Consider the following 24,456-nt stretch of genomic DNA (forward strand, 5'->3'; position numbering starts at 1 on the left):
AAGTTTTAAAATACATTTTTAAAACATATACCCCATCCACCCCACCCCTCTCCCCATCCCTCCCATCCCAACACACACACACACCCCGACTTCCCAGAGTCGAATACAGGGTATTACATCATACAATCTTACTCTAAAACAATCTAATTAATTACACTTTTATTTTATTTTATTTTATTTTAATTCCATTTATATCCCGCCCTTCTCCAAAGACTCAGGGCGGCTTACAAGCTTAGCAGTAGCCTTCATTCTATGTATATGCCTGCTTATTAGGGCTTTCACACACACCCCAAGCGGCATTATTACAAAGTCAGCTTAATTGCCCCCAACAATCTGGGTCCTCATTTTACCTAACCTCGGAAGGATGGAAGGATGAGTCAACCTTGAGCCTGGTGGGACTCGAACCTGCACTAATTGCAGGCAGCTGGTGTTACTTGAGGCATTTGAACCCTATCACACTTTAACTCTCCTTAACCATAGGAAAAAAATAATATAGCCTCTAATTACAATAACTAATAACTATTCAAATGCTAAATGATACTTTGTAGTCCCATATTTGTCCTGAATAAAATCAATCCATCTTTTCCATTCCACTATATATCTCTGTTGCGAATGATCTTTCACATATGCCGAGATTTTAGCCATTTCTGCCAAGTTCGAAACTTTCAAAGTCCATCCTTCAATAGTAGGTAGGTCCTCCTTCTTCCAGTATTGCGCTACCAAAAGTCTTTTTTTTTAATGGTTTGAGATTTGTAATTGTGACAGTGTAAAAACATTAGGAATGTAACAGCTGGAGAAGTTCCATGTCCTCCATCCGTTCTTCGCTGCCCAGAGTTGCGATATCGAGACAAGTAGCCAAATTTCGAGGTGATTTGTGAACCTTTTTTTTTTCTTTTTCTTCCCAGAATCCATATTCTGGTACTATGTGAAAGAGGTCCTTAATAAACATGAGCTGCAACGTTTCTATTCTCTGAGGAATATCACGACGGATACTGGTCGAGGCCGGGCCTGGCTCCGCTGTGCTCTCAACGAACATTCCCTAGAAAGATATTTGCATATGTTGCTTGCAGATAAAAATCACCTCAGGTAAGTTTTCTGAATGCTCTTCTCCGTGGGGAAGGTGGGCATGGTTTTAAAAAGAGGACTTTTCGGTAGACCCAGAGAATATGTACAGGTCAAGGTTGATCTGTGAGCTCTGTCTGCGCTTGATTGGGGTTTTTTTTGGCAGATCCCCAGATTTCCATTGCTAAGCGAGAGAGTTGTTATGTTGATGTTGAGACTCTAGAAAGACTGCAGAGAAGAGCCACAAAGATGATCAGGGGACTAGAGGCTAAAACATATAAGGAACGGTTGCTGGAATTGGGGATGTCTAGTTTAGTGAAGAGAAGGACGAGGGGGGACAGGATAGCAGCCTTCCAATATCTCAGGGGCTGCCCCAAAGAAGAGGGAGTCAAGCTATTCTCCAAAGCACCTGAAGGCAGGACAAGAAGCAACGGATGGAAACTAACCAAGGAGAGAAGCAACCTAGAACTAAGGAGAAACTTCCTGACAGTCAGAACAATTAACCAGTGGAACAACCTGCCTCCAGAAGTGGTGAATGCTCCAACACTGGAAGTTTTTAAGAAGAGAGTGGACAGCCATTTGTCTGGAATGGTATAGGGTTTCCTGCCTGAGCAGGGGGTTGGACTAGATGACCTCCAAGGTCCCTTCCAACTTTGTTGTTATTATTATTGTTATTATTATGTGAGTTGTGCCCCTTTCCTACGTGTAGATTTGTTTACTTTTTTTATCCCGCCTTTTCTCTTCAGCGTCTTCTATGAAGACTGGTCCTTCCTGATGGACGAAGAACGATCCAGTATGATGCCCACCATGGCAGCCGGTAAGCGTGGACCAACGTCTTAGAACAAAGCAAAGGCAGCTTTCAACCTTCCGGACTCACTCGTCATCTGGCTATGATTTCAGCAAATCATTTAGCTGCGTCCTGCTGAATAATCTGTAGCAAGGGCTGAGTACCAGCCCGAACCAAAAATGATTGTTTACAAGCCCTAACAGCTTCACTCTGAAGTAGGAGCCAGTGTCTCTGCTGGGAACTCAATTTCTGCTGCGTCTTAGGGAATTGCCTGGCATGGCTGAGGAGTGGGTGTGAGGTCCCAGGTAGATTAGTGGCCAGGCAAAGCAACTGATCAAATCTGACTGATAATTGTAATTCGGAGAAGGGCGGGATATAAATGGGATTAAAATAAATAAATAAAAAATAGTTGTGCCCACAGTAAAAAAACAACGACAATAAAGCTGATCTTCTCTTCTCTTTACCCTAAGGGCTGAACTCCATTCTCTTTGCAATCAACATTGACAATAAGGATTTAAATGGGCCCAGCAAGTGCCCACCCTCCGTCACTGACCTTCTCAAGGAATCCACCCAGAACGTGACCTCTTTGCTCAAAGAATCCACCCAAGGGGTCAGCACCCTGTTCCGGGAGATCACGGCTTCGTCGCCCGTTTCCATGTTAATCAAATCCGATCAAGATGCTGACCTGCTGCCTATTTTATCCAAGTGCGTCGGTGGCGGTAAGTGCTGGCTGAGGAATTCTGGGAGTCACAAATCCACACAGGTCTTAAAAGCTGACCAAGCTTGGACACCCCGAGTTGAAGGGTCTTCCCTTTGGGGGCTCTCTGTTCCTTCCTTTCAGATTCAAAATGCCGGAAAGACCGAACGAAGAAAAAGAAGAAAATCACCAAAATCATTTCGTTCGATGACGAAGAGGGCCAACTTCTGGACACCCACTTGCGGGGGACAGCGGCAGGAGAAGACTCCGAAGACTGTGGCGAGAGGTTTTCAGCCTCGGGAACTTCTTCTGTAGCTGAACAGATGGACACTCTGCACGGCCACGAGGCTGGGACGTCACTCAAACATTCTTCTGAGTATCTGAATGGAGACTGCGGCTACCTGAAGCTGGATGTCAAAAGCATAGATGATGAAGAGGCTGAGGACCACGAGGACGACGCCTCCAGAACATTGAGGAACCACAGCGTGATGGAAGACACGGAGGTGCTTACAAAGTGAGTCTGGTCCGAATACAGGTAGTTCTCGCTGGACGACCTTTTGCAATTTACCACAGACACCCTCCCCACACAAAAGATACTTACTATCTGTCCTTGAAGTTACAACTGCTGTACCACCAAACCCCTCCCGGAGGTTACATAATTATCGGACCCGCCCCAACTTAAACCTCCAAGTTAAAAACAAAAAAAACCAATCCTTGGCTCCCTTTGTGGAGAAAGGTATAGTTCAGTCATGGCGAACCTTTTAGAGACCGAGTGCCCAAACTGCAACCCAAAACCCATCAGGTGCCAGATGGGTGTGGCCCTTTGGGTGGGTGTGGCCCATTGGGTGGGCGTGGCTGCAGTGGTAACGGCAGACTGGGTGGACTAAAAAGTTCAATCAATCAATTCCAACTTTGCGAGAACTTCCCCCCCCCCGTGAAGTTGAAATTGATTGATTGATTGATTGAACCCTTTTTTTTGCACACGGCAGCAGAGGCCTAAAGCAAAAAGATTTCATAAAACCCAGCTGAAGGCTTAGGACTGGGGTGACGGCACGCGTGCCCACAGAGAGGGCTCTGCGTGCCACCTGTGGCACCCGTGCCATAGGTTCGCCACCACGGGTGTAGTTTAATCAGAGATCAATTGTGTTGGCGGTATTGCCAAACCAGAACGGAGAATCGCCCCCCCCCCAAATCCTGAAGTTCTGCTTTTCTGCCCCTGAACCATCTCTCGTTGCCCACCCCGGTGTAACCAACCAGGTTCAGGCAACGTGGTTTCGTAACAGTCAGGATGGAAGCAGTTCCTAGTAAGGCCGCCTTTTGCAATTGACTAACGGCAAATTTGTCAATGCCAATTTTTTTTAATTATTATTATTGTTGTTTTTGTTGTTGTTGTTATTATTATTATTATTAAAATTTCATAGAAAGGCCACTATGTGGTTTGATCAGCAGTGTCCAAGCTTGGCAATCTTAAGTCCTGTGGACTTCAACTCCCAGAATTCCCCAGCTGGCATGGGTGGCTGGGGAATTCTGGGAGTTGAAGTCCACCGATCTTAAAATTGCCAAGGTATCACCTCTTCCACCACTGACTATTTTTTGGTTCAACTAGACCCGCTGAAGGTGGGACGTCCCGTTCGTTGGTTTGTACGGAGACTCCTCTGCAGATGCTGAACGACAACTCCGATGAATTATTCCCAGTCAGTGCTGTGGGTTTTTTCTCCCAGACTGGTAAGTAGGTTCGATAGCCCCACATCTCTTCTGTGGGTCCCACAGGGCCTTTTTTTTTCTTCCCTTCCAAAAAGGCAACCAGACTTTTCTGGTTTTTTCTTTTTTTTCTTTGAAAAATCCATTTATATCACATTCATAAATGTATGTTTAAAATACTGTGCCTTCCCTGGATTCCGCCATTTCTCCGAGGGGGAGAAGAGAAGATGTTTATTCAGCCTGGCCGGAGGCTGCATTCAAAGACCAGGGAAAACCCTTTTGATCTTAGGACAACAAAGGAGGGGAAGGGAGGGGGGATCTGGTTTGTATCTCCATTTGAATCTGAAAAGGAAGGAGGCAATAATCATAAAGACACGGGAAGTTCCCTCTTTCCCACGAAAGGTTTTGACACCGAAGTTTAATTGATGTGGGTCGGACCAAATGGGTTTTGAGGGGAGGGGGTTGAACCGGGAACTCTTTATAAAGTATCAAGTTGTAACACAATGCCAGATCCTGTCTTGTATTTCCACAACCGATCACATCCTAGTAAAACCTCCTTTTGGACAATCCCTGGCTCCAAGAGTTCTTTATTTTACTAAGATGTGGATTGGGGTGGGTCCTGACAGTTTCGCTTCTTATCCAAGAAGCTTCTTCAGAACCGACCATCACGCCAGCCCCTGCGGTCACGACTCGATCAGAATCGAGTTGCTCGGCAACCCATGCAAATAATTCTCGACATACAACCCGCGGGGTTATTTTTCAGTGACCCATTTGGAGTTACAATGGCTCTGGGAAAAATAAAAGACTTGTGACCATTTTTCACACTTAACGTCCGTTGCAGCATCTCCCCCCCTCCCCCCCCAGGGTCACGTGATCGAAAATTCAGATGCTTGGCAACTGGCATGTACTTACGACAGTTGCAACGTCTCAGGATCGTTTGGGACCTTAGGACAAGCAAAGTCAGTGGGGAAAGCCAGATTCACTTTGCAACCGTGTTGCTAACTTAACAAACTGGAAGGATACACTTAACAAATGTGGCCAAGGAAGGTCGTAAGTGGAAATTTTGAGCTCAGTTGTGGTTGTAAATCGAGGACCACTTAAAGTGAAGAACTGGGGGTGGGGGTGGTGTTAGTGACTTTGTTCCTAACTTCCAGTGCCTGCCAAATTCCAGCATTTCAGTGCTGAAGTTGCATAATGCAGGAACCTTTAAAAAAAAAGAATTCTATGCCAGCTAGTCATTATTATTATTATTAATTTTTTTACCATTTTATGCTTTTATTTCCTTCCCACGCCATTCATTATGGGGAATTCCAATGCAGCGGACAATTTAGAGCATGAATTATTTAAAAATCTAATAGAGAAGAGGGAAGCCATTATGCAGCAGCCATAAAGGGGAAAAAAAGCAATAATAAAATTCAATTACGCCCAAGCCATATTTGGTGAGGAGAATTCATGTTTAGGACATTATACAAGGAAGGTTAGGCCTGAGGGCTATAACATTATTCATGGTGTAGGGGGAAAAAGTTTTTATCCATTTGTTTTCACTTTCCATTTCCCAGCACAAAATGTTCTGATCCCTGGCTAATCCAAAACTACCCATTCTGTGGAGTAGAGTCTAAAGTCTAAAGAAGGTCTAAAGACATAACCAAGTTGACAATCTAAAACTAGGTTTTCAAATAGCATTAAGCTGTGGTTTGTTTAACCACGACCTTTGAGATAAACAGCCATTGTTTGGGTTTCCAAAGGATGCTGCTGCCGAGCTGAACAAATCACATCCAGGTTCACGAGATTTGTGGAACCTAATGGTAGTTTTACTCCTTGTAGTATTCACTGTCTGAGTAATCTTGCTCTTGAGCTGTATAATTCTTAGCAAAGGAGGTTTCCAATCTTAAAGGGATACAATAAATTTCAACCTCCCAATTGTAGAGTAGAGTAGAGTAGAGTAGAGTGGAATAGAGAGTAGAACAGAATAGAATAGAGAAGCGAAGCGAAGAGAAGAGAGAATAGAATAGAATAGAATAGAATAGAATAGAATAGAATAGAATAGAATTCAATTCTTTATTGGCCAAGTGCGATTTGACACACAGGGAATTTGTTTCCGGTGCATAAACTTTCAGTACATACAAACAACAAGTAATAAGCATTTAGTTTGCAGATATTGCAGAAAGAGTGTGGTGTTAATGTATGGTAGCTAAAAACTAGAAAGAATTTAGTAGCACCTTTTCCAACTAACATTTATTTGTTCTCAAGATACAAGTTTTGATGCAAAGCTTACACCTTTTAATAGAACTTGTTAGTTGCAAAAAAGTGCCGCCAAACTCCTTCCAATGTTTAATGTATTGCTATTTCTCCACCTTGAAATTTTCATCGGGAGGGGGGGAAACTTCCCCGACGCAGTTGAATTTAGAGTGGAATTTAACAAGTCAGCACACCAAAGAGAATGTGTGACAATGTGCGCGATAACAGAAGTAACAGAATAACAGAGTTGGAAGGGACCTTTGGGGTCTTCTAGTCCAACCCCAAGCTCAAGCAGACGAATGGTTGTCCAATCTCTTCTTTAAAAACCTCCAGTGTTGGAGCATCCACAACTGCTGGAGGCAACTTCTGCTGATAATTCTTCTCACTGTCAGGAAGTTTCTCCTTAGTTCTAGGTTGCTTCTCTGTTTGGTTAGTTTCCATCCGTTGCTTCTTGTCCTCCCTTCAGGCGCTTTGGAGAATAGCTTGACTCCCTCTTCTTTGGGGGCAGCCCCTGAGATATTGGAAGACTGCTATCATGTCACCCCCCCGGTCTTTCTTTCGTATGTGTAGAGCTGAAAAAGGGAAGAGCCTTTAAGTCAAGGAAAACAATCTTTTTACTAACATATATTTCTGTCGGCTACTTTAGAAAATCTGGAGGATGGCAATGAACACGCGAGTGCAGATTTTTCAGTAGAATTGACCCAGAGCAATGCTGAATTGCACTACAGGTAACTAATCAATTAAAAGGCCATTCAACAAAAACCACGCCGGCTGAGGAATTCCGGGAGTTGAAGTCCACCAGTCCTAAAAGGGCCAAGTTTGAAAGACCCCTGATCTGGAGCAATCCACAGAAGGGAAAGGATGTGACAGCGTGGAGTGATATCACAATGCAAATATATGGTGTTATTTGTGGAACCTGACGCTAGTTTTACTCCTTGTAGTATTCACCCTCTGAGTAACCTTGCTCTTTCTTCCACGTTGAGGGTGTGAGCTGTATAATTCTTAGCAAAGGAATTGAAGTCCACCAGTCATAAAAGGGCCACGTCTGAAAGACCCCTGAGCTAAGCCATCTTACATTCATACGTCTTGATGCCAGAGTTTAGATTTGAATGAGGGTACTGGCCTGTGTTTATAGGGACGCGGTGGCTGAGTGGGTTAGGACGCTGAGCTTGTCGATCAGATGGTCGACAGTTTGGCGGGTCGAATCCCGAGTGCCACGTAGCAGAGTGAGCGCCTGTTACTCGTCCCAGCTTCTGCCAACCCAGCAGTTCGAAAGCACGTAAAAATGCAAGTAGAAAAATAGGGACCACTACGGTGGGAAGGTAACAGCGTTCCGTGCGCCTTTGGCATCTAGTCATGCCGGCCACAGGACCACGGAGACGTCCTCGGACAAGCGCTGGCTCTTCGGCTTTGAAACGGAGATGAGCACCGGCCCCTAGAGTCGGAAACGACTAGCATGCATGTGCGGGGGAACCTTTACCTTTACTGGCCTGTGTTGGCTATATAAGACTTTCTTGGATAGCCCAATCCATATTAATGAGAACTAAGGGTCCCTGTCTGCAAAGGGTCCTACAGGATAATTAGATTAGGCTAATGAAGGGGTTTTATTATGCTTAAGGTTGATGTTAGTAATATTGATATTAATAGTGATACTTTGCAATCATCTTTGTTTATGTGCAAGCAGCTTTGTAGCTGCTTTATATTGGGAAATTAGTTATATAAAAGCCAATGTTTCATGCTTTGGGTACAGGGGGTTGCTTACATGAAAAGAGCATGGTGAGGGGAGGGGGAAAAGGACTTACGGTGGATCCTGGGTTGTTGCGTATGAGTCATCATCTAGGAATTATTTTTCGGTCCCTTTTGGTTCCTAGGACCAAGACCCGATCTTTTTGTCCTGGAAAGGTATAAAAGGTGGAAGACCTCTTTCCTGGTTGTTGCCTTCATCTCTCTACCAGCCACGAAGAGAGACAGGGGGCCACCCCACTCTTTATTTTGATCAAAATAAAAATTGCTTGCTTGCTGAAAGCTCGGCTCAGGAAATTTCTTTTGGCTCTTTTAAATTCCTGAGTAACGCTGGGGCGACGGTGAGGCTAAGGGTAAAACCTTACACTGGAATGAATTATTTTTACTGTTCGTTTCAGTCGTTCTAATTCTTTTAGGTTGCTGCTTTTTTTAAAAAAAAACAATCTCCCTCTCTCTTTTTTTAATACTTAGGGTAGAATCTAGTTCTCCCGTCCACAAGAATGCGCTAACTGAATTTCTGCCTTCAGACAGCATGCCAGAATCAATGACTGTGGGTAGGTAGCTATTTGACTGTATTTGGAATCCCTTTTTTTTTGTTTGTTAGTCCTTTTGATCTGTGGAAAAAGCTTCGTCAAGACAGGTTTTCATCTGAGGAGACCCTCAAAGCTAGGTTTCTCGAGGCTTCTGTTTGCACCTCTTGCTGCTAACTATTTTTTTAGGATTTCTGCCTAAACCACAAACGTTTAAATTCATTGCTGAAGGAGGGACCAAATTATTATTATTTTTAATATTATTTTATTAAATTTATATGCCGCCCTTCTCCCTAAGGACTCAGGGCGGCGCACAACAGTAAAAATTGCTTGATCTAGGCCAGGGGCTCTTCAAACTTGGCCCTTTTATGGCTTGTGGACTTCAAGTCCCAGAATTCCTCAGCCGAGGAATTCTGGGAGTTGAAGTCCACTAGTCTTCAAGTTGCCAAGGTTGAAGACACCCCCCCCTCGCCTTTAGACCTGTGGAAGATTAGTAACATCAGTTGTCCAGCAGGGGGCACCATTGCCTTTGTGTTTGTTGATTGTATCTACCCAGCAGTTGATTTATTTATTTATTTTTCCCCTTAATGGCTTTGAGCATTTAAGTGGATGACAGTAAACCTGATTTGACAGCTATCCAGGAAGATGACTTCAGCCTAGCTATCATTAAAAAATAAACTCAGCAAGGCGGTGGATGTTTCAAAAAACATCCCGAGGACCTGATTGCACAAATGATATAAATCTCATTAAAACATGAAAACAGGTAGCTTTTTTTCCCCCCGCCGGGTTTCTACATGAGCCTGCAAAAGAGGCGACCCAGCTTTGAGATCCAGAATAACCTGCTTGAAGGGACTGCTTGAAGCAGTAGCTTTTGTTGGATTGATTCGGAGTGGTTGTGGTTTTTTTTTTGCCGAAGCTTGAAAAAAGTTGGGCAACTTTAATGAACAGCGGAGGTATGCTACGTCCACCCAAATTCCAAATGGCGTTCTTCTGGCTCTTTTAAGTGAAATATTTACAGCTCTCAAGTTTATGATTGTGATTTTTGGATGCAATCCGCTGTCAAAAGTAGCTTGAACGAGAACTAGTTGCTACATATCCACGCTAAGATGCTCAACGTTGGAGAAGAAACCCATGAAAAGTTCAGAGCTGGTTCTGCCTGCTCTTTGGATGTTTACCTGGTTGTGCTCAGTGACGAAGTGACTCAGTCACCCTTTGGCATTTAAAAATTTATAAAGCCAGGCTTGGTAAACAATGGGCACATTTCTCGCTGCTTAAAAGTCCTAATTTTGGTAGCCTTATTTTCTTGCGAACTACGCCAAGCACAGGGAAACGACTGCATATAACTCTTTAGACCTGGGTTTCTCCGCCTTGATAACTTGTAAGACCACTGGACCTCAACGGCCAGAATTTCCATGGCTGGATGAAGGATTCTGAGAATTGAACCCCACATAGCTGAGAATTGCCAAAGGTTGAGAAGAAACACTGGTTTAGACAAATAGAATGTTCCTTCCCTGCCCCAGGTTTGTGTTTGAATTCGGGTATCCGGCAAAATTGGTTATCTCCCATTTTGCTAAACCTTAACGCAGTTGAGTAGGTTTCTACCTAGCATGTTACGGCCTTGGTGGAGCAGTGGGCTAATGCCTCCTTAAGTAACACCAGCTGCCTGCAATTAGTGCAGGTTCGCATCCCACCAGGCTCAAGGTTGACTCAGCCTTCCATCCTTCCGAGGTAGGTAAAACATCTGCTGCCGGCATCAAGCTCCCTGCGCCCTGTGCGTTCCCACAGAGAGGGCCTCCTCAGGGTGCCACCGATCAGAGAATGTCGATTGGTGGCCCCCAGGGGGAGATCCTTCTCTGTGGGCGCTCCGGAGCTGTGGAATCAGCTACCGGTAGAGCTCCGGATGGCGCCCGATCTTCGCTCCTTTTGTCGCGATCTCAAGACGTTTTTGTTTGTACAAGCCGGCCTAGCCTGATGGGGATTGGTGGGGTTTTTTATTTTTTGGTTTCTTAATTTTATCTTGGGGTTTTATAATTGTATACCAATTGTTTTAACTTGGGCAATCATTTAATCTCTTTTTAATGTTTGTATTTAGTATTTTATTCTGCCCTGTGAACCGCCCTGAGTCCTCAGGGAGAAGGGCGGTATAGAAATATTATTAAATTAAATTAAAATTAAATTAAATTAAAATGAGGACCCAGATTGTTGGGGGCAATTAAGCTGACTTTGTAATAATGCCGCTTGTTGGGGGGGGGCGAAAGCCCTAATAAGCAGGCATATACATAGAATGAAGGCTATTGCTAAGCACATTGATTTGTGCTTAAATTGTAAGCCACCCAGAGTCTTCGGAGAAGGGCGGGATATAAATGGGATTAAAATAATAAAAAATAATAATAAGATTCAGCCCATTAGGGTTGAAACAGACCACTGAGGTCTTCCTTGAAAAGAGCATAGCCCTTTAAAACGTTAATGGGATTTGGTAAGAGTGAGCAATGTGATTCTAATCTCTCTCTCTCTCTCTCTTTCTCTCTCTCTCTCTCTCTATATATATATATATATATATATATGTATGTGTGTGTGTGTGTGTGTGTGTGTATGTGTATGTGTATGTGTATATATATATACATACACACATATGAAGCTTCCAGCCTGTTGCATAGCAACTTGACTCGCTAAACATGTAGCAGGTGTAACGTATGGAATACGGGATGATGTCAAAGCCATGTTGGTTCTTCCGACAAGTGGTTTTTTTAACAGCCACATTTTTGAAGGCAGTGATTGCACCATGTGTGAGCTGAGGGAGAGCCCTGTCTTCCAAGTTCGTTATTTTAAGTAATTTTATGAGTTTTCAGAAAAGGACACAAAGTTAAAGGATAAATACAATTAGAATATTAGTCGTTGTCTATCCACCGCAGGATGAAGGCTCCTTCTGCATGTTTCCAACCAATACGCACACAAACACAGTATGTGTGTGTGTGTGTGTGTGTGTGTGTGTGTGTGTGTGTGTGTGTATATATATATATATATATATATATATATATATATATATATATATATATATAGTGGAGAGAAAGAGAGAGATGGGGGAAGGAAGGAAGGAAAAGAAAGAAAGAGAAAGAGAAAGAAAGGAAAGAAAGAAAGAAAGAGAAAGATGGAAAAGAACAACTTTTGACTTTCTTTGGTATGGATATAAATATAAGACTCCATCAGGCTCTTACTCTCAGATGAACATTTGTGTACATCGTTTTGATAATCCCGTATAATGCTAATCGTCAAATCCCCCAAATCAGGTTTGCAGTTCTTTCACTTCCTCACAAAAAGTACAATAATGATTTCCAAGCAGAAATAAAATTTGCCAAAGTCTTATTTTTTTTTTATATCAAGGCTGTCCATTTCTCCATCTCTGCCAATTCTAACAGTTTCAGAGTCCATTGTTGCATTGTAGGCATGTGTAAGTCCTTCTGTCTTTGAGCGCATAAAAGTCCCACTGCTGTTATCATCTATAAAAACAAAGTTTCATAAGAAGTTTCTGTTGGTTTGTCCATGAATGTAGGAGAAGAGCAGGCAGAGTTTGAGGGGTGGAGTTAAGTGCGTCCTCAGCTTAGAATCGTTACATTGCCACAAAGGGTTCAAATCCAACCCCTCTGGATTTCTGTTGTCCTTTATCTGGCGCCAATTTAGTATTGAATTTTAGTTTGATTAGATGCTTGGGTGTAGGCTTGAGCAATAAATCCTCTGAACTGCAACTTAATGCATAGTCCCAATACTTTGTGGCTGAGAATTGAATCCAGAATTAAAACTCTCCAGTTTTTGAGTCTCTGCCAAGCCTGAAAGCAACGGTTTATTTTTCATTAGGATACTATTTTATGAATACACCTAAAAAGTTTGTACAAATATGCTGACAAATGATTTCGCTCTCCCATCATCCTCAAGAAGGCTTGTAGGCTCCGTTGTTTATATTAGCCATCGAAAGTGTTTTAAATTAACACCTTGGCCTGAGGAGATGTTTGTGTGCTTGTAAACAGCTCATTTTGTTTTCTGCAGATAAACCATTCAAATGTGCTAATTTGGAGAAGTAAAAGCTTTCTTGGGTTTAACTGGAGACTTTGGGGGGAAATGTAGTGCGTGCCTTTGATACCAACCGTTTATAGTGGAAATCCTTGCTAAGCTCTTTCTAAATTCTGGGGTCTTTGGTGCTCTCTGAGCTTGGTTGTTTTCTTGCAGATGTTTCATGACCCAACTAGGTAACATCATCAGTGCTGGAAGGGCTTGCCCTCTGTTTATATACAAGTGGTTTGGCCGGTCCACTCCCTTCTAGCACTGATGATGTTACCTAGTTGGGTCATGAAACATCTGCAAGAAAACCAAGCTCAGACATCACCAAGGACCCCGTAATTGTTCTCCTCCTCCTCCTCCTCCCCCCCCACTCCACAAAGCCCACTCCCTTCTAGCACTGATGATGTTACCTAGCTGGGTAATGAAACATCTACAAGCGAACAACCAAGCTCAGAGAACACCAAGGACCACCACCTCCTCCTCCTCCTCCTCCTCCTCTTCCTCCCCTTCTCTTACACTTTACAAAGCCCACTCCCTTCTAGCACTGATGATGTTACCTAGTTGGGTCATGAAACATCTGCAAGAAAACCAAGCTCAGAGATCACCAAGAACCCCGTAATTGTCGTCGTCGTCCTCCTCCTCCTCCTCCTCCTCCTCCTCCTCCTCCTCCTCCTCCTCCTCCTCTCCACAAACCCCACTCCTTTCTAGCTCTGATGATGTTACCTAGCTGGGTCATGAAACATCTGCAAGAAAACGACCAAACTCAGGGGGCATCAAGGAGCGCACCGTTCAGCCCTGAGCTACAAATATTCTCTTCTATCAGTCCTTCCATATTTTGAAAGATACTGGTCTAGAATAGAGTTCCTCCAAATAATGACCATCTGATATGATGTTATTACTGTTGTCTTTCTCTTCTCTTGAAGCCATCATAGCCTTGGAGAGTTTGAAGGGTTTTAGGTTGGTGGTAGATTGTTTTAGAAAGTGCTGATGGCCGTTTGTGTTAACTAAAACAGTTAAAATAAGAAAAATGAAGTCAACCGAACTCTAACTGAGACACAAATATCTGTGCTTATGAGGCATGAATTTAAAAACCGTTCTGCATGAGATGACTAAGTGTTCATTACAAAGAACAATAGACTTAATTTTGTCTATTTCCCCCCCCCCCCCAAGCGGAACTTCGGCAAGCTATTGTAGCCATGATGAACAGAAAACATGAACTGGAAGAACAGAACAGGTAAAACAATGATGCTTCGGGTCAGTCCTATGGAACGTCATTATATGTGGACAGAGATTGACTTGAAGTTGATCTGAGGTTGAGTAATCCTTTCGGTTGACATACAAAGAGGACAGCAGATCTGAGGCTCAGTAGTTCTACCCTTGTCAGGCCCAAGCCCCCCAAAAAGACAACAGAGTGAAATCCAGCCGAATCCAATCCTTTATTTGCTTACACCTAATAGAATAAGGGACGCGGTGGCTCAGTGGGTTAGGACGCTGAGCTTGTCGATCAGAAGGTCGGCAGTTTGGCGGGTCGAATCCTGAGTGCTGCGTAACAGAGTGAGCGCCTGTTACTCGTCCCAGCTTCTGCCAACCTAGCAGTTCGAAAGCACGTAAAAATGCAAGTAGAAAAATAGGGACCACTACGGTGGGAAGGTCACAGCGTTCCGTGCGCCTTTGGCGTCTAGTCATGCTGGCCACATGACCACGGAGACGTCCTCAGACAAGCGCTGGCTCTTCGGCTTTGAAATGGAGATGAGCACCGGCCCCTAGAGTCGGAAACGACTAGCACGCATGTGCGGGGGAACCTTTACCTTTACCTAATAGACAGAATCTTGCCAGCGTAAAGTTATAATCTTCCAACCTGATAGACATACTCTGTGACATTCTCAGGTGTGGCTACCCTGAACCTCTTCCTGCCTGTCCCATCCAGTTCAGGACTGTGCAGTCCCTTGTCTTGTCTGAAAAAAGTTTTGGTCTTGACAAATGTCAGGTTTCATACAATCCCCTTTCACTCTACGCTTCTCTTCTCTGCAGTTCCTTGCGGAGCCTCCTGGAAGGGGAGATGGAGCATTCGGCGGGACTCCGTCAAGAGGTGGACAACCTGAAGAAGAAAGTTTCAGAGCACGAAGAACACCACACAGCCAGGATTCAGGCCCTGGCAAGGTAGCGGATTTGGGCTAGGTGATGGTCTTGCTTTGGGCTTCTGCCAAAGGATCCCAGTCTGTTATGACCGATTGTTGCATCCTGGGCAGAGCAGGAAAGAAGAGTAACTTCTACTCTGGAAAGCAGCCTTCCCCCTCGGCGGATTTAATACCTGCTGTGGGAACACCGTCTACAATAGCTGCTCTAGGAGTCTTTTCTCTCCAGCTGCAGAACAGCTGGCTTCGTCCAGCATCCTCTGAAAGCACGTGCCATCGCTCAGCGCCAACACCAGTTGGGTGTGGCTGATGGCTTTGATTGCCACCGTGGGAGACTCTAAAACAGTGATGGCGAACCTGTTAGAGGCCAAGTGCCCAAACGGCAACCCCAAACCCCACTTATGTATCGTTGGGTGCTGGGTGGGCGTGGCCCATTGGGTGGGCGTGGCTGCGGTGGTAACGGCAGACTGGGTGGGACTAAAACGTTCAATCAATTCCAACTTTCCGAGATCTTTTTTTTCCCCACGAGAAGTTGAAATTGATTGATTGAACCTTTTTTTTTTTTGCACACGGTGGCGGAGGCCTAAAGCGAAAAGGTTTTATAAAACCCACCTTGAAGGCCTAGGACTGGGGTGATGGCACGCGTGCCCACCCAGATGGTTCTGCTTGCCACCTGTGGTACGCGTGCCATAGGTTTGCCACCACGGCTCTAAAACCTCCTTCCATAAATCCACATCACAGAGAGTAGAAAAAGATGCCAGGTTATTATTATTTTTTTCTACAAGTCAGGAAGGCTTGTTTTAGGGGTTGCAATGTACGGGTGTGAAGCACGAGTCTTCTGCTGTCCCTCGGACTCCCTAACCCAACAGATATTATTTTCATGTATTTATTTATTTGTATCCCCCCCCTTTATTATTTTTACTAAAGAGCTCAAGGTGGCAGGCATGTCCAGCACACCTTCCTCCTGTTTTTCCCTTTGACAACAACCCTACGAAGTGGGTTGGGCCCAAAGTTGGCTTTCCTGGGTAAGGCGGGACTAGAACTCACAATCTCACAATCACTTGCAATCTTTTACCATTGCTATAAAGGTAAAGGTAAAGGTTCCCCCGCACGTGCGTGCTAGTCATTTTCCGACTCTAGGGGCCGGTGCTCATCTCCGTTTCAAAGCCAAAGAGCCAGCGCTTGTCCGAGGACATCTCCGTGGTCATGTGGCCGGCATGACTAGACGCCAAAGGCGCACGGAACGCTGTTACCTTCCCACCTTAGTGGTCCCTATTTTTCTACTTGCATTTTTACGTGCTTTCGAACTGCTAGGTTGGCAGAAGCTGGGACGAGTAACAGGCGCTCACTCTGCTACGCGGCACTCGGGATTCGACCCACCAAACTGCTGACCTTCTGATCGACAAGCTCAGCGTCCTAACCCAAGAACCAATTGATAAGCCTTGCCCTATCTGGCTGCTTTTTAAATGTTTTCAATAAGCGAAGGGCTTTGATTCCTGGCTTCGGTTGATTAGCTTAGCCCAGTTGCTCTCTCACCGATTCCCAATGCTCTGTTTTCTGCCTCTCCACTCAGAACAATCGGCTGCTTAACATGCCTTCAGGAGCTTCATCAAAATTTCATGGTTACGTAAGGTTGTATTCCTTTGCCAGATAGGCGGTTGCAAAGCGGTTGGAAAGAAAAAAAATAAATCTGTTGGCGTTGAGTAGATCTCTGCATTGGCAACTTATTAAAGAAAACCCGATGGGGAAGACCTCGGCTGGCGGCCTTAACAGTCTTCCTCTTTCTGTACTTGCAGGGAGAACGAGGTGCTCAAAGTCCAGCTAAAGAAATACGTCGGCGCTGTCCAGATGTTGAAAAGAGAAGGTCAAACCATGGACGGTGAGTGGGATTCTCCTTTCGTGTGAACAGAATCTCCCGCTTTCGTTGGCTTCCAACAAGCAGAGCCAATGGGGGAAGCGATAGGAGAGGATAGAGGAGAGGAGAGGAGAGAATACAGGAGAGAAGAGAGGAGAGGATAGAATACAAGAGAGGAGAGAAGAGAGGAGAGGATAGAATACAGGAGAGGAGAGAGGACGAGAGAATAGAGGAGAGGAGAGGAGAGGAGAGAGGAGAGGATAGAATACAGGAGAGGAGAGGAGAGAGGACGAGAGAATAGAGGAGAGGAGAGAATACAGGAGAGGAGAGAGGAGAGGAGAGGAGAGGAGAGAATACAAGAGAGGAGAGAGGAGAGGAGAGGATAGAATACAGGAGAGGAGAGAGGAGAGGAGAGAATAAAGGAGAGAAGAGAGGAGAGGAGAGAATACAAGAGAGGAGAGAGGACAGGAGAGAATAGAGGAGAGGAGAGGATAGAATACAGGAGAGGAGAGGAGAGAATACAAGAGAGGAGAGGAGAGAATACAGGAGAGGATAGAATACAGTAGAAGATAGAATACAGGAGAGGAGAGAATACAAGAGAGGAGAGAGTAGAGGAGAGGAGAGGATAGAATACAAGAGAGAAGAGAAGAGAGGAGAGAGAATACAGGAGAGGAGAGAGGAGAGGAGAGGAGAGAAGAGAGGAAAGAATACAAGAGAGGAGAGAGGAGAGGAGAGGATAGAATACAGGAGAGGAGAGAAGAGAGGAGAGGAGAGAGGACGAGAGAATAGAGGAGAGGAGAGGAGAGAGGAGAGGATAGAATACAGGAGAGGAGAGGATAGAATACAAGAGAGAAGAGAAGAGAGGAGAGAGAATACAGGAGAGGAGAGAGGAGAGGAGAGGATAGAATACAGGAGAGGAGAGAGGAGAGGAGAGAATAGAGGAGAGAAGAGAGGAGAGGAGAGAATACAAGAGAGGAGAGAAGAGAGGAGAGAGAATACAGGAGAGGACGAGAGAATAGAGGAGAGGAGAGAATACAGGAGAGGAGAGAGGAGAGGAGAGAATAGAGGAGAGAAGAGAGGAGAGGAGAGAATACAAGAGAGGAGAGAGGACAGGAGAGAATAGAGGAGAGGAGAGGATAGAATACAGGAGAGGAGAGGAGAGGAGAGAATACAGGAGAGGATAGAATACAGTAGAAGATAGAATACAGGAGAGGAGAGAATACAAGAGGAGAGAGGAGAGGAGAGGAGAGGAGAGGTTAGAATATAGGAGAGGAGAGAAGAGAGGAGAGGAGAGAATACAAGAGAGGAGAGGAGAGAATACAGGAGAGGAGAGGAGAGAATACAGGAGAGGAGAGGAGAGAATACAAGAGAGGAGAGGAGAGAATACAGGAGAGGATAGAATACAGTAGAAGATAGAATACAGGAGAGGAGAGAATACAAGAGGAGAGAGGAGAGGAGAGGAGAGGAGAGGTTAGAATACAGGAGAGGAGAGGAGAGGAGAGGAGAGAAGAGAGGAGAGAATACAGGAGAGGAGAAAAGAAAGGAGAGGATAGAATACAGGAGAGGAGAGGAGAGAATACAAGAGGAGAGAGGAGAGGAGAGGAGAGGAGAGGAGAGGTTAGAATACAGGAGAGGAGAGAAGAGAGGAGAGGAGAGGAGAGAAGAGAGGAGAGAATACAGGAGAGGAGAAAAGAGAGGAGAGGATAGAATACAGGAGAGGAGAGGAGAGGAGAGAATACAAGAGAGGAGAGGAGAGAATACAGGAGAGGAGAGGAGAGAATACAGGAGAGGAGAGAAGAGAGGAGAGAAGAGAGGAGAGAATACAGGAGAGGAGAAAAGAGAGGAGAGGATAGAATACAGGAGAGGAGAGGAGAGGAGAGAATACAAGAGAGGAGAGGAGAGAATACAAGAGAGGAGAGGAGAGAATACAAGACAGGAGAGGAGAGAATACAGGAGAGGAGAGGAGAGAGGACGAGAGAATAGAGGAGAGGAGAGAATACAGGAGAGGAGAGGAGAGGAGAGGAGAGAATACAAGAGAGGAGAGGAGAGAATACAGGAGAGGAGAGGAGAGGACGAGAGAATAGAGGAGAGGAGAGAATACAGGAGAGGAGAGAGGAGAGGAGAGGAGAGAAGAGAGGAGAGAATACAGGAGAGGAGAAAAGAGAGGAGAGGATAGAATACAGGAGAGGAGAGGAGAGGAGAGAATACAAGAGAGGAGAGGAGAGAATACAGGAGAGGAGAGGAGAGAATACAGGAGAGGATAGAATACAAGAGAGGAGAGGAGAGAGGAGAGGTTAGAATACAGGAGAGGAGAGGATACATCCCATAATGAACCTTGTGTATCGCTGAATATGGAAGGGCCTTTTGTGACTTCAGGGGTTGCAAATATGAGAAACAATGGCGAATACTCATTTAGCAAATACAGCAAATTCATAGGACCTTTTTTCCCCTCCTGCCAAACATTTAATTACCCCTGCACCCCCATTAAAACCATTTTTTGTCCTCTTCCAAGTTTATTTTCATTGAGAAGTGAATTAAGTGGCACTGAGCGCTGCGTTGAATAACTAGGTGACTGAAAGGAGGAGGTATGCTTGTTTAAAAACTAATGTAAAATTAGTTTAATAACTCATTTTCTCGTTGGAGGAAATTTAATCCTTTGACAAGCGGTTAAAAAAATCCTTTTATTTCTCTTCCAGTGCTTAAGCTATAGAAATAATTTTCTATTGGCACTCACAGCTGGAGTCTTACAGTCAGAGACTTTGCTGAGCTCCTGCAGGAATTAAAAGACTTAATTTCTGTTTGGGAAACAGTGAAAATCAATATAGACCCACACTGCTTCTTAAAAGTATTACTGTGTCATTTTTCAAGCAAGGATTAACTAAATATGTATACTAAGCTTGTTGGTGTCTTTGTTTTTCCAAATGTACTTACAAAATGAAACTTCCCTCTCCTCGCAACTCTCCGTTACGGGGAAAAAAAATTCCTCTTTGAAAGTTTTCCTTGGATGTTTGCAAGCCGGAAAGCAAAATATTCACGTGGATTTCTGCAGAGGTTTAATATTAGATAACGTGAGCCTGTTTCTCAATCCGTGCTTTGATGGCGTATCTGAACGTTTGGGTGACTTTGCTGGGTTTATATACCCAACTTTTCCATCAAAGAGGGATGCTCAAAGAAGCTAACAATTAACATCGTAAAGAACCAAATTAATTAAAAATATGGTGAAAGCATCCATTAAAGAAAAAAAAAATAAGTCGCCTGCCAATTAAAAGCCCAGATTGGCAGCTGCAGATAGCCTCTTAAAATAGACTGGTTGGACTCAAGCTGGACTCCGGAGAATACATAAATACATCCATGTTGTTTTCTTGAAGTACAGGAAGTCCTCGACTTAACAACAGTTCGTTTAGTGACCCCCCAAAGTTACAACGGCACTCGAAAAGTGCAACTTAACGACCGTTTTTATCCCCTTGCGACTGTCGCGGCATACGTCCCCACGGTCACGTGATCCCAATTCAAACTCTTGGCAACCGACTCACGTTTAGAACGGACCTGGGGTGGCTGTGATCCCCTTTTGCGACTTTCTGACAAGCAGAGTCGAGGGGGAAGCCACTTAACCGCCGCGACGTTAACTTCACAACTGCCCGGGATTCACTTCACAAACACACACACCCCGTGGCCAGAAAGGTCGTAAAACGGGGCAAGATTCACTTAAGCAAGGTCTCCCTCGACGACGGACATTTTGGGCCTGAATTGCGGCCGTTAAGTCGAGGGCCGCCTGTAGTTTAGTAGCGGTTTCCAATTACTCGGGGCCACAATGTTCCCGAGGGCCAGAGCAACGGAAGGGAAAGCTCTTCTCCTGGATCCCACCCGCTGAAATTTCTTGACTGATGGGGTCCACAGCATGCCCCTTCTGCAGGCTGGTTGGGAAGACCAGTCCCAGGGTGGTGAGATGGTTCCTCCTATAGCCTGGACCAGGGGTAGGCAACCTTGGCTCTTTTATGACTCGTGGACTTCAACTCCCAGAATTCCTGAGCCAGCTATGCTGAGGGGAAAGGGAGAGGTTTCCAAGCTGAGCCGTGCTTGCTCAGGAATTCTGAGAGTTGAAGTCCACGAGACACAAAAGAGCCAAGGTTACCTACCCCTGGCCTAGGCCACTTTATGACTCTTGGACTTCAACTCCCAGAATTCCTGAGCCAGCCATGCTGAGGGAAAAGAGAGGTTTCCAAGCTGAGCCGTGCTGGCTCAGGAATTCTGGGAGTTGAAGTCCACGAGTCACAAAAGAGCCAAGGTTGCCTACCCCTGGCCTGGACCCAAGCCATGAAAGGCTTTAAAGGCGATAACCAACACCTTGAACTGTAGCCAGGACAGCCGTGTAACATGGATCACTGTAAGGGTCCCGAGAACTGCCATGCCACCACACTCTGCACCCACTTTTAACTCCTGAATAATCTTCAAGCACCAGAAGGCAGGACAAGAGACAATGGCTGGAAACTGATCAAGGAGAGAAGCAACCTGGAATGAAGGAGAAACTTCCTGACGGTGAGGACAATCAACCAGTGGAACAGCTTGCCTCCAGAAATCGTGGGCGCTCCATCACTGGAGGTTTTAAAGAAGAGGCTAGACAGTCACTTGTCTGAGATGGTACAGGTTCTCCTCCTGCTTGAGCTGGGGGCTGGACTAGAAGACCTCCAAGGTCCCTTCCAGCTCTATTCCATTCAAGGGTAGCCCCATAGTAGTGCTCCTTGCTTCATCTCAGGTGGATGCCCTATAATTTGCTGTCCACTGTGGTTTCCCTTCTGGATGTTTGAAGCTTAACCACAAATTCCTCAATAAAGGGGAATATAGAATAACAAGAGTCGGAAGGGACCTTGGAGGTCATCTAGTCCAACCCCCTGCTCAGGCAGGAAACCCTATACCACTTCAGACAAATGGCTGTCCAGTCTCTTCTTAAAAACTTCCAGTGTTGGAGCATTCACCGCTTCTGGAGGCAGGTTGTTCCACTGGTTAGTTGTTCTAACTGAGCACAAACTGGTTTGTGCGATGTCTAAATAGCCGCCCCCCCCTGAAAAATCTGAGATGGAATGGAAGACGTTGTGCATGCTGAGGATATAATTAAACACATTAATCTCAAGTCTTTTCCGATTTTTGAATTTTTTATTTTTTATTTTGAAAACGATCCGGGAAGATGTAAAAATCCAATGACAGTTAGTTGTATTTACATTCCATTGGAATGAATGAGCCCGGTGCTCGCTTTCACTGTAATGGGATTTAAGCGTGACTCAATTACTCTAAATTTAGGACGGTCAGATGTGATATTGGTGGAGCAGTGGGCTAATGCCTCCTTAAGTAACACCAGCTGCCTGCAATTAGTGCAGGTTCGAGTCCCACCAGGCTCAAGGTTGACTCAGCCTTCCATCCTTCCCAGGTAGGTAAAATGAGGACCCAGATTGTTGGGGGCAATTAAGCTGACTTTGTAATAATGCCGCTTGGGGTGTGTGTGAAAGCCCTAATAAGCAGGCATATACATAGAATGAAGGCTACTGCTAAGCTTGTAAGCCGCCCTGAGTCTTCGGAGAAGGGCGGGATATGAATGGAATTAAAATAAAATAAAAAATAAAAAATATTAGGAGCTCCTTCCAGCCCAGTTTTCTGTTAACTGGAGGTCGGTGATTTTGGACAGAATATGGAAATAAATCCCCACTTGGGATTTTTATGTCCATGTTGTTGTTTTTTTCCTCTCCAGCAACCCTCTAAAGTTGAAAGAGAAGAGATTAAAAGCAGATTATTTAACACTTAGATGGGATTTTTAAACTCCCATTTTTTATTTTTATTTTTGGCAAGTTAAGTGCAGTAATTATTAACCACAGTCGTCCTTTTTTGTAATTTTAAAGCACATGGCTAAATGTCTGGAGCAAAAATTTCTGAAGCTGGATCTCATGTTGGCCAGCGGCACAAGGGTGAACAAAAACACACTACGCTGCCTGGCAACCTTTCCACAACCCACTGATAATTTATAGACCACAATTTTGAGGAACTGAAGTGATTTTTATTCCTTTAGGTCTGCATGATTTTGATTCAGTTCTCCACAAACGCTGCAGTACAGGTGTTCAGCCGTTGCTGGCTTGTATTAAAAATTATTCGCGAGGAGGATATTTTTGAGCTGCCTGTAATATGAGAAATTATCCTTCATTAGACACTGGCTGTTTTTTCTGATTCATATAATTATGGCAGGGGAAAACCTTGGCTGCTGCATTCTGCTGTGTTAGAATTATATGTAAACAACGGCACAATAGCCAGAGAAATTGAGTGGGATAGTCAGATTTTATAGAAGGGGAAAAATAATTAAAAAAAGGAGATGGAGATAGAATGATTGCAAAACCTTTCTAAAAATGAGTGGTTTTGCGCCGTGCCTTTTAGTTGCCTTTCCCCAGCTGTGGTCTAAAATTTCCACTGCAAGATACTAAAAATAAACTTGAGCTGCGTGTGTTTTCTACTGCATATGATTCAAAGATACCACTCCTTTTTTAAAAAAAAAAATGGTTTAGGACACACCTGGATGCAGGATGTTTGTTTGAAGGGGTGCAATCAGATGTGCTACTGCTATGAAGTGTTCAACAAGGTTTTGCTCTTTTGGGTTGGCCCGATGGTTAAGTAAAAAAACAAACAAAAAAACACCCCAAAACACCTGTGGAAGAAAGCTTGAAGATGTGGTGGAATGTGATGCAAAGTGGGATATTTCCTAAGAAGCTAAGAGGCAAATCAGCCTGGAATCCTTCGTATGTAGGAAATGTGTCAAGGTGAAGAGCAGGCTGAGCTGGGAGGGAGGAGTTAAACATGCCATCCCTTTAGAGTCCTTGCATTTCCAGAAGAGACCCAAGTCCAGCCCCTTCCTGTTGTGATTCAGGGTCAGCCTGTGGGTTCGGCAGTTGGGTCGGATGAGTCAGAGGAGGAGGAGGGGGGTGTTGAAGACCTTGCTGAGGGAGTTGAAGACCTTGCTGAGGGGGTTGAAGATCTTGCTGATGAGAGCCCTCAGCCGGGCCCCTCCCACTTGGTCACCACGGAGACCCAGCTGTGTGAGCCTGACAGCGTGGATGAAGGTGACCCACAGCTGGCCCTGTTCAAGGACGCCCGACGCAGGAGGCAGTCAATTAGGAGTAGACAGAGGAAGGCAATGGGGCTTCTCAGAAGGAGGCAGAGAGAAGCCATGCCCTGAACTCTAAGGGGAATGTGTGGGGAGGGCTGGTTTGCTGAAGGCAACCGCTCGGATAGTTCATGTTTCTTAAAGCTCCGGTTTCTTGGTTTGTCTTGTTCCGTTTGTTTTTGTAGTAATAAATTTGGCAGGCGTAATTCCAGCCTCTTGCCTTCTTGAAAAAGGGGTTGTCCCTGCCTTTTCTGCAGGGCCGGTAGCAGGCTGGTACAGAACACTTCCATTCTGTTGACTCTTAACCCAACTCTTAACCAATTTAGCGCTGCCCTTTCATTGATCTAGATTCTTATGTATAGGCTTCAATAAATCGTCTACGCTGCATCCTTACGTATGGCCCCGATTCTTTGCACCTAACACACAGGATATGTCTGAATACCAGAAAAGGAGAGTGTTTGTAGCTCAGGCTTGAAATAAGGGATCCTTGGTGCTCTCCAAGCTTGGTGGTTTTCTG

General features: G+C 44.8%; 1 protein-coding gene across 6 annotated transcripts in view; it reads left to right on the forward strand.

Annotated features, from left to right (window-relative positions):
• Positions 1 to 24,456, forward strand: part of SNX29 (sorting nexin 29) — a 126,202-nt gene that overhangs the window by 13,096 nt on the left and 88,650 nt on the right. For 5 of the 6 annotated variants that reach the window (XR_014027795.1, XR_014027796.1, XM_081338278.1 and 2 more), the window contains 10 exons: positions 906 to 1,086; positions 1,809 to 1,879; positions 2,320 to 2,568; positions 2,691 to 3,060; positions 4,153 to 4,271; positions 7,132 to 7,213; positions 8,700 to 8,782; positions 13,982 to 14,045; positions 14,843 to 14,971; positions 16,743 to 16,825. Coding sequence is in view for 4 of the 6 variants with exons in the window: in XM_081338278.1 (XP_081194404.1) it covers positions 906 to 1,086; positions 1,809 to 1,879; positions 2,320 to 2,568; positions 2,691 to 3,060; positions 4,153 to 4,271; positions 7,132 to 7,213; positions 8,700 to 8,782; positions 13,982 to 14,045; positions 14,843 to 14,971; positions 16,743 to 16,825 (1,431 nt within the window). In the remaining 2 variants the exon portion in view is untranslated. The remainder of the gene's footprint in view (positions 1 to 905; positions 1,087 to 1,808; positions 1,880 to 2,319; positions 2,569 to 2,690; positions 3,061 to 4,152; positions 4,272 to 7,131; positions 7,214 to 8,699; positions 8,783 to 13,981; positions 14,046 to 14,842; positions 14,972 to 16,742; positions 16,826 to 24,456) is intronic. The other variant, XM_081338279.1, reaches the window with a different exon arrangement.

The sequence above is a fragment of the Vipera berus genome (assembly GCF_964194415.1).
Source record: "Vipera berus genome assembly, chromosome: 13".
In the NCBI taxonomy this organism is placed as follows: domain Eukaryota; kingdom Metazoa; phylum Chordata; class Lepidosauria; order Squamata; family Viperidae; genus Vipera; species Vipera berus.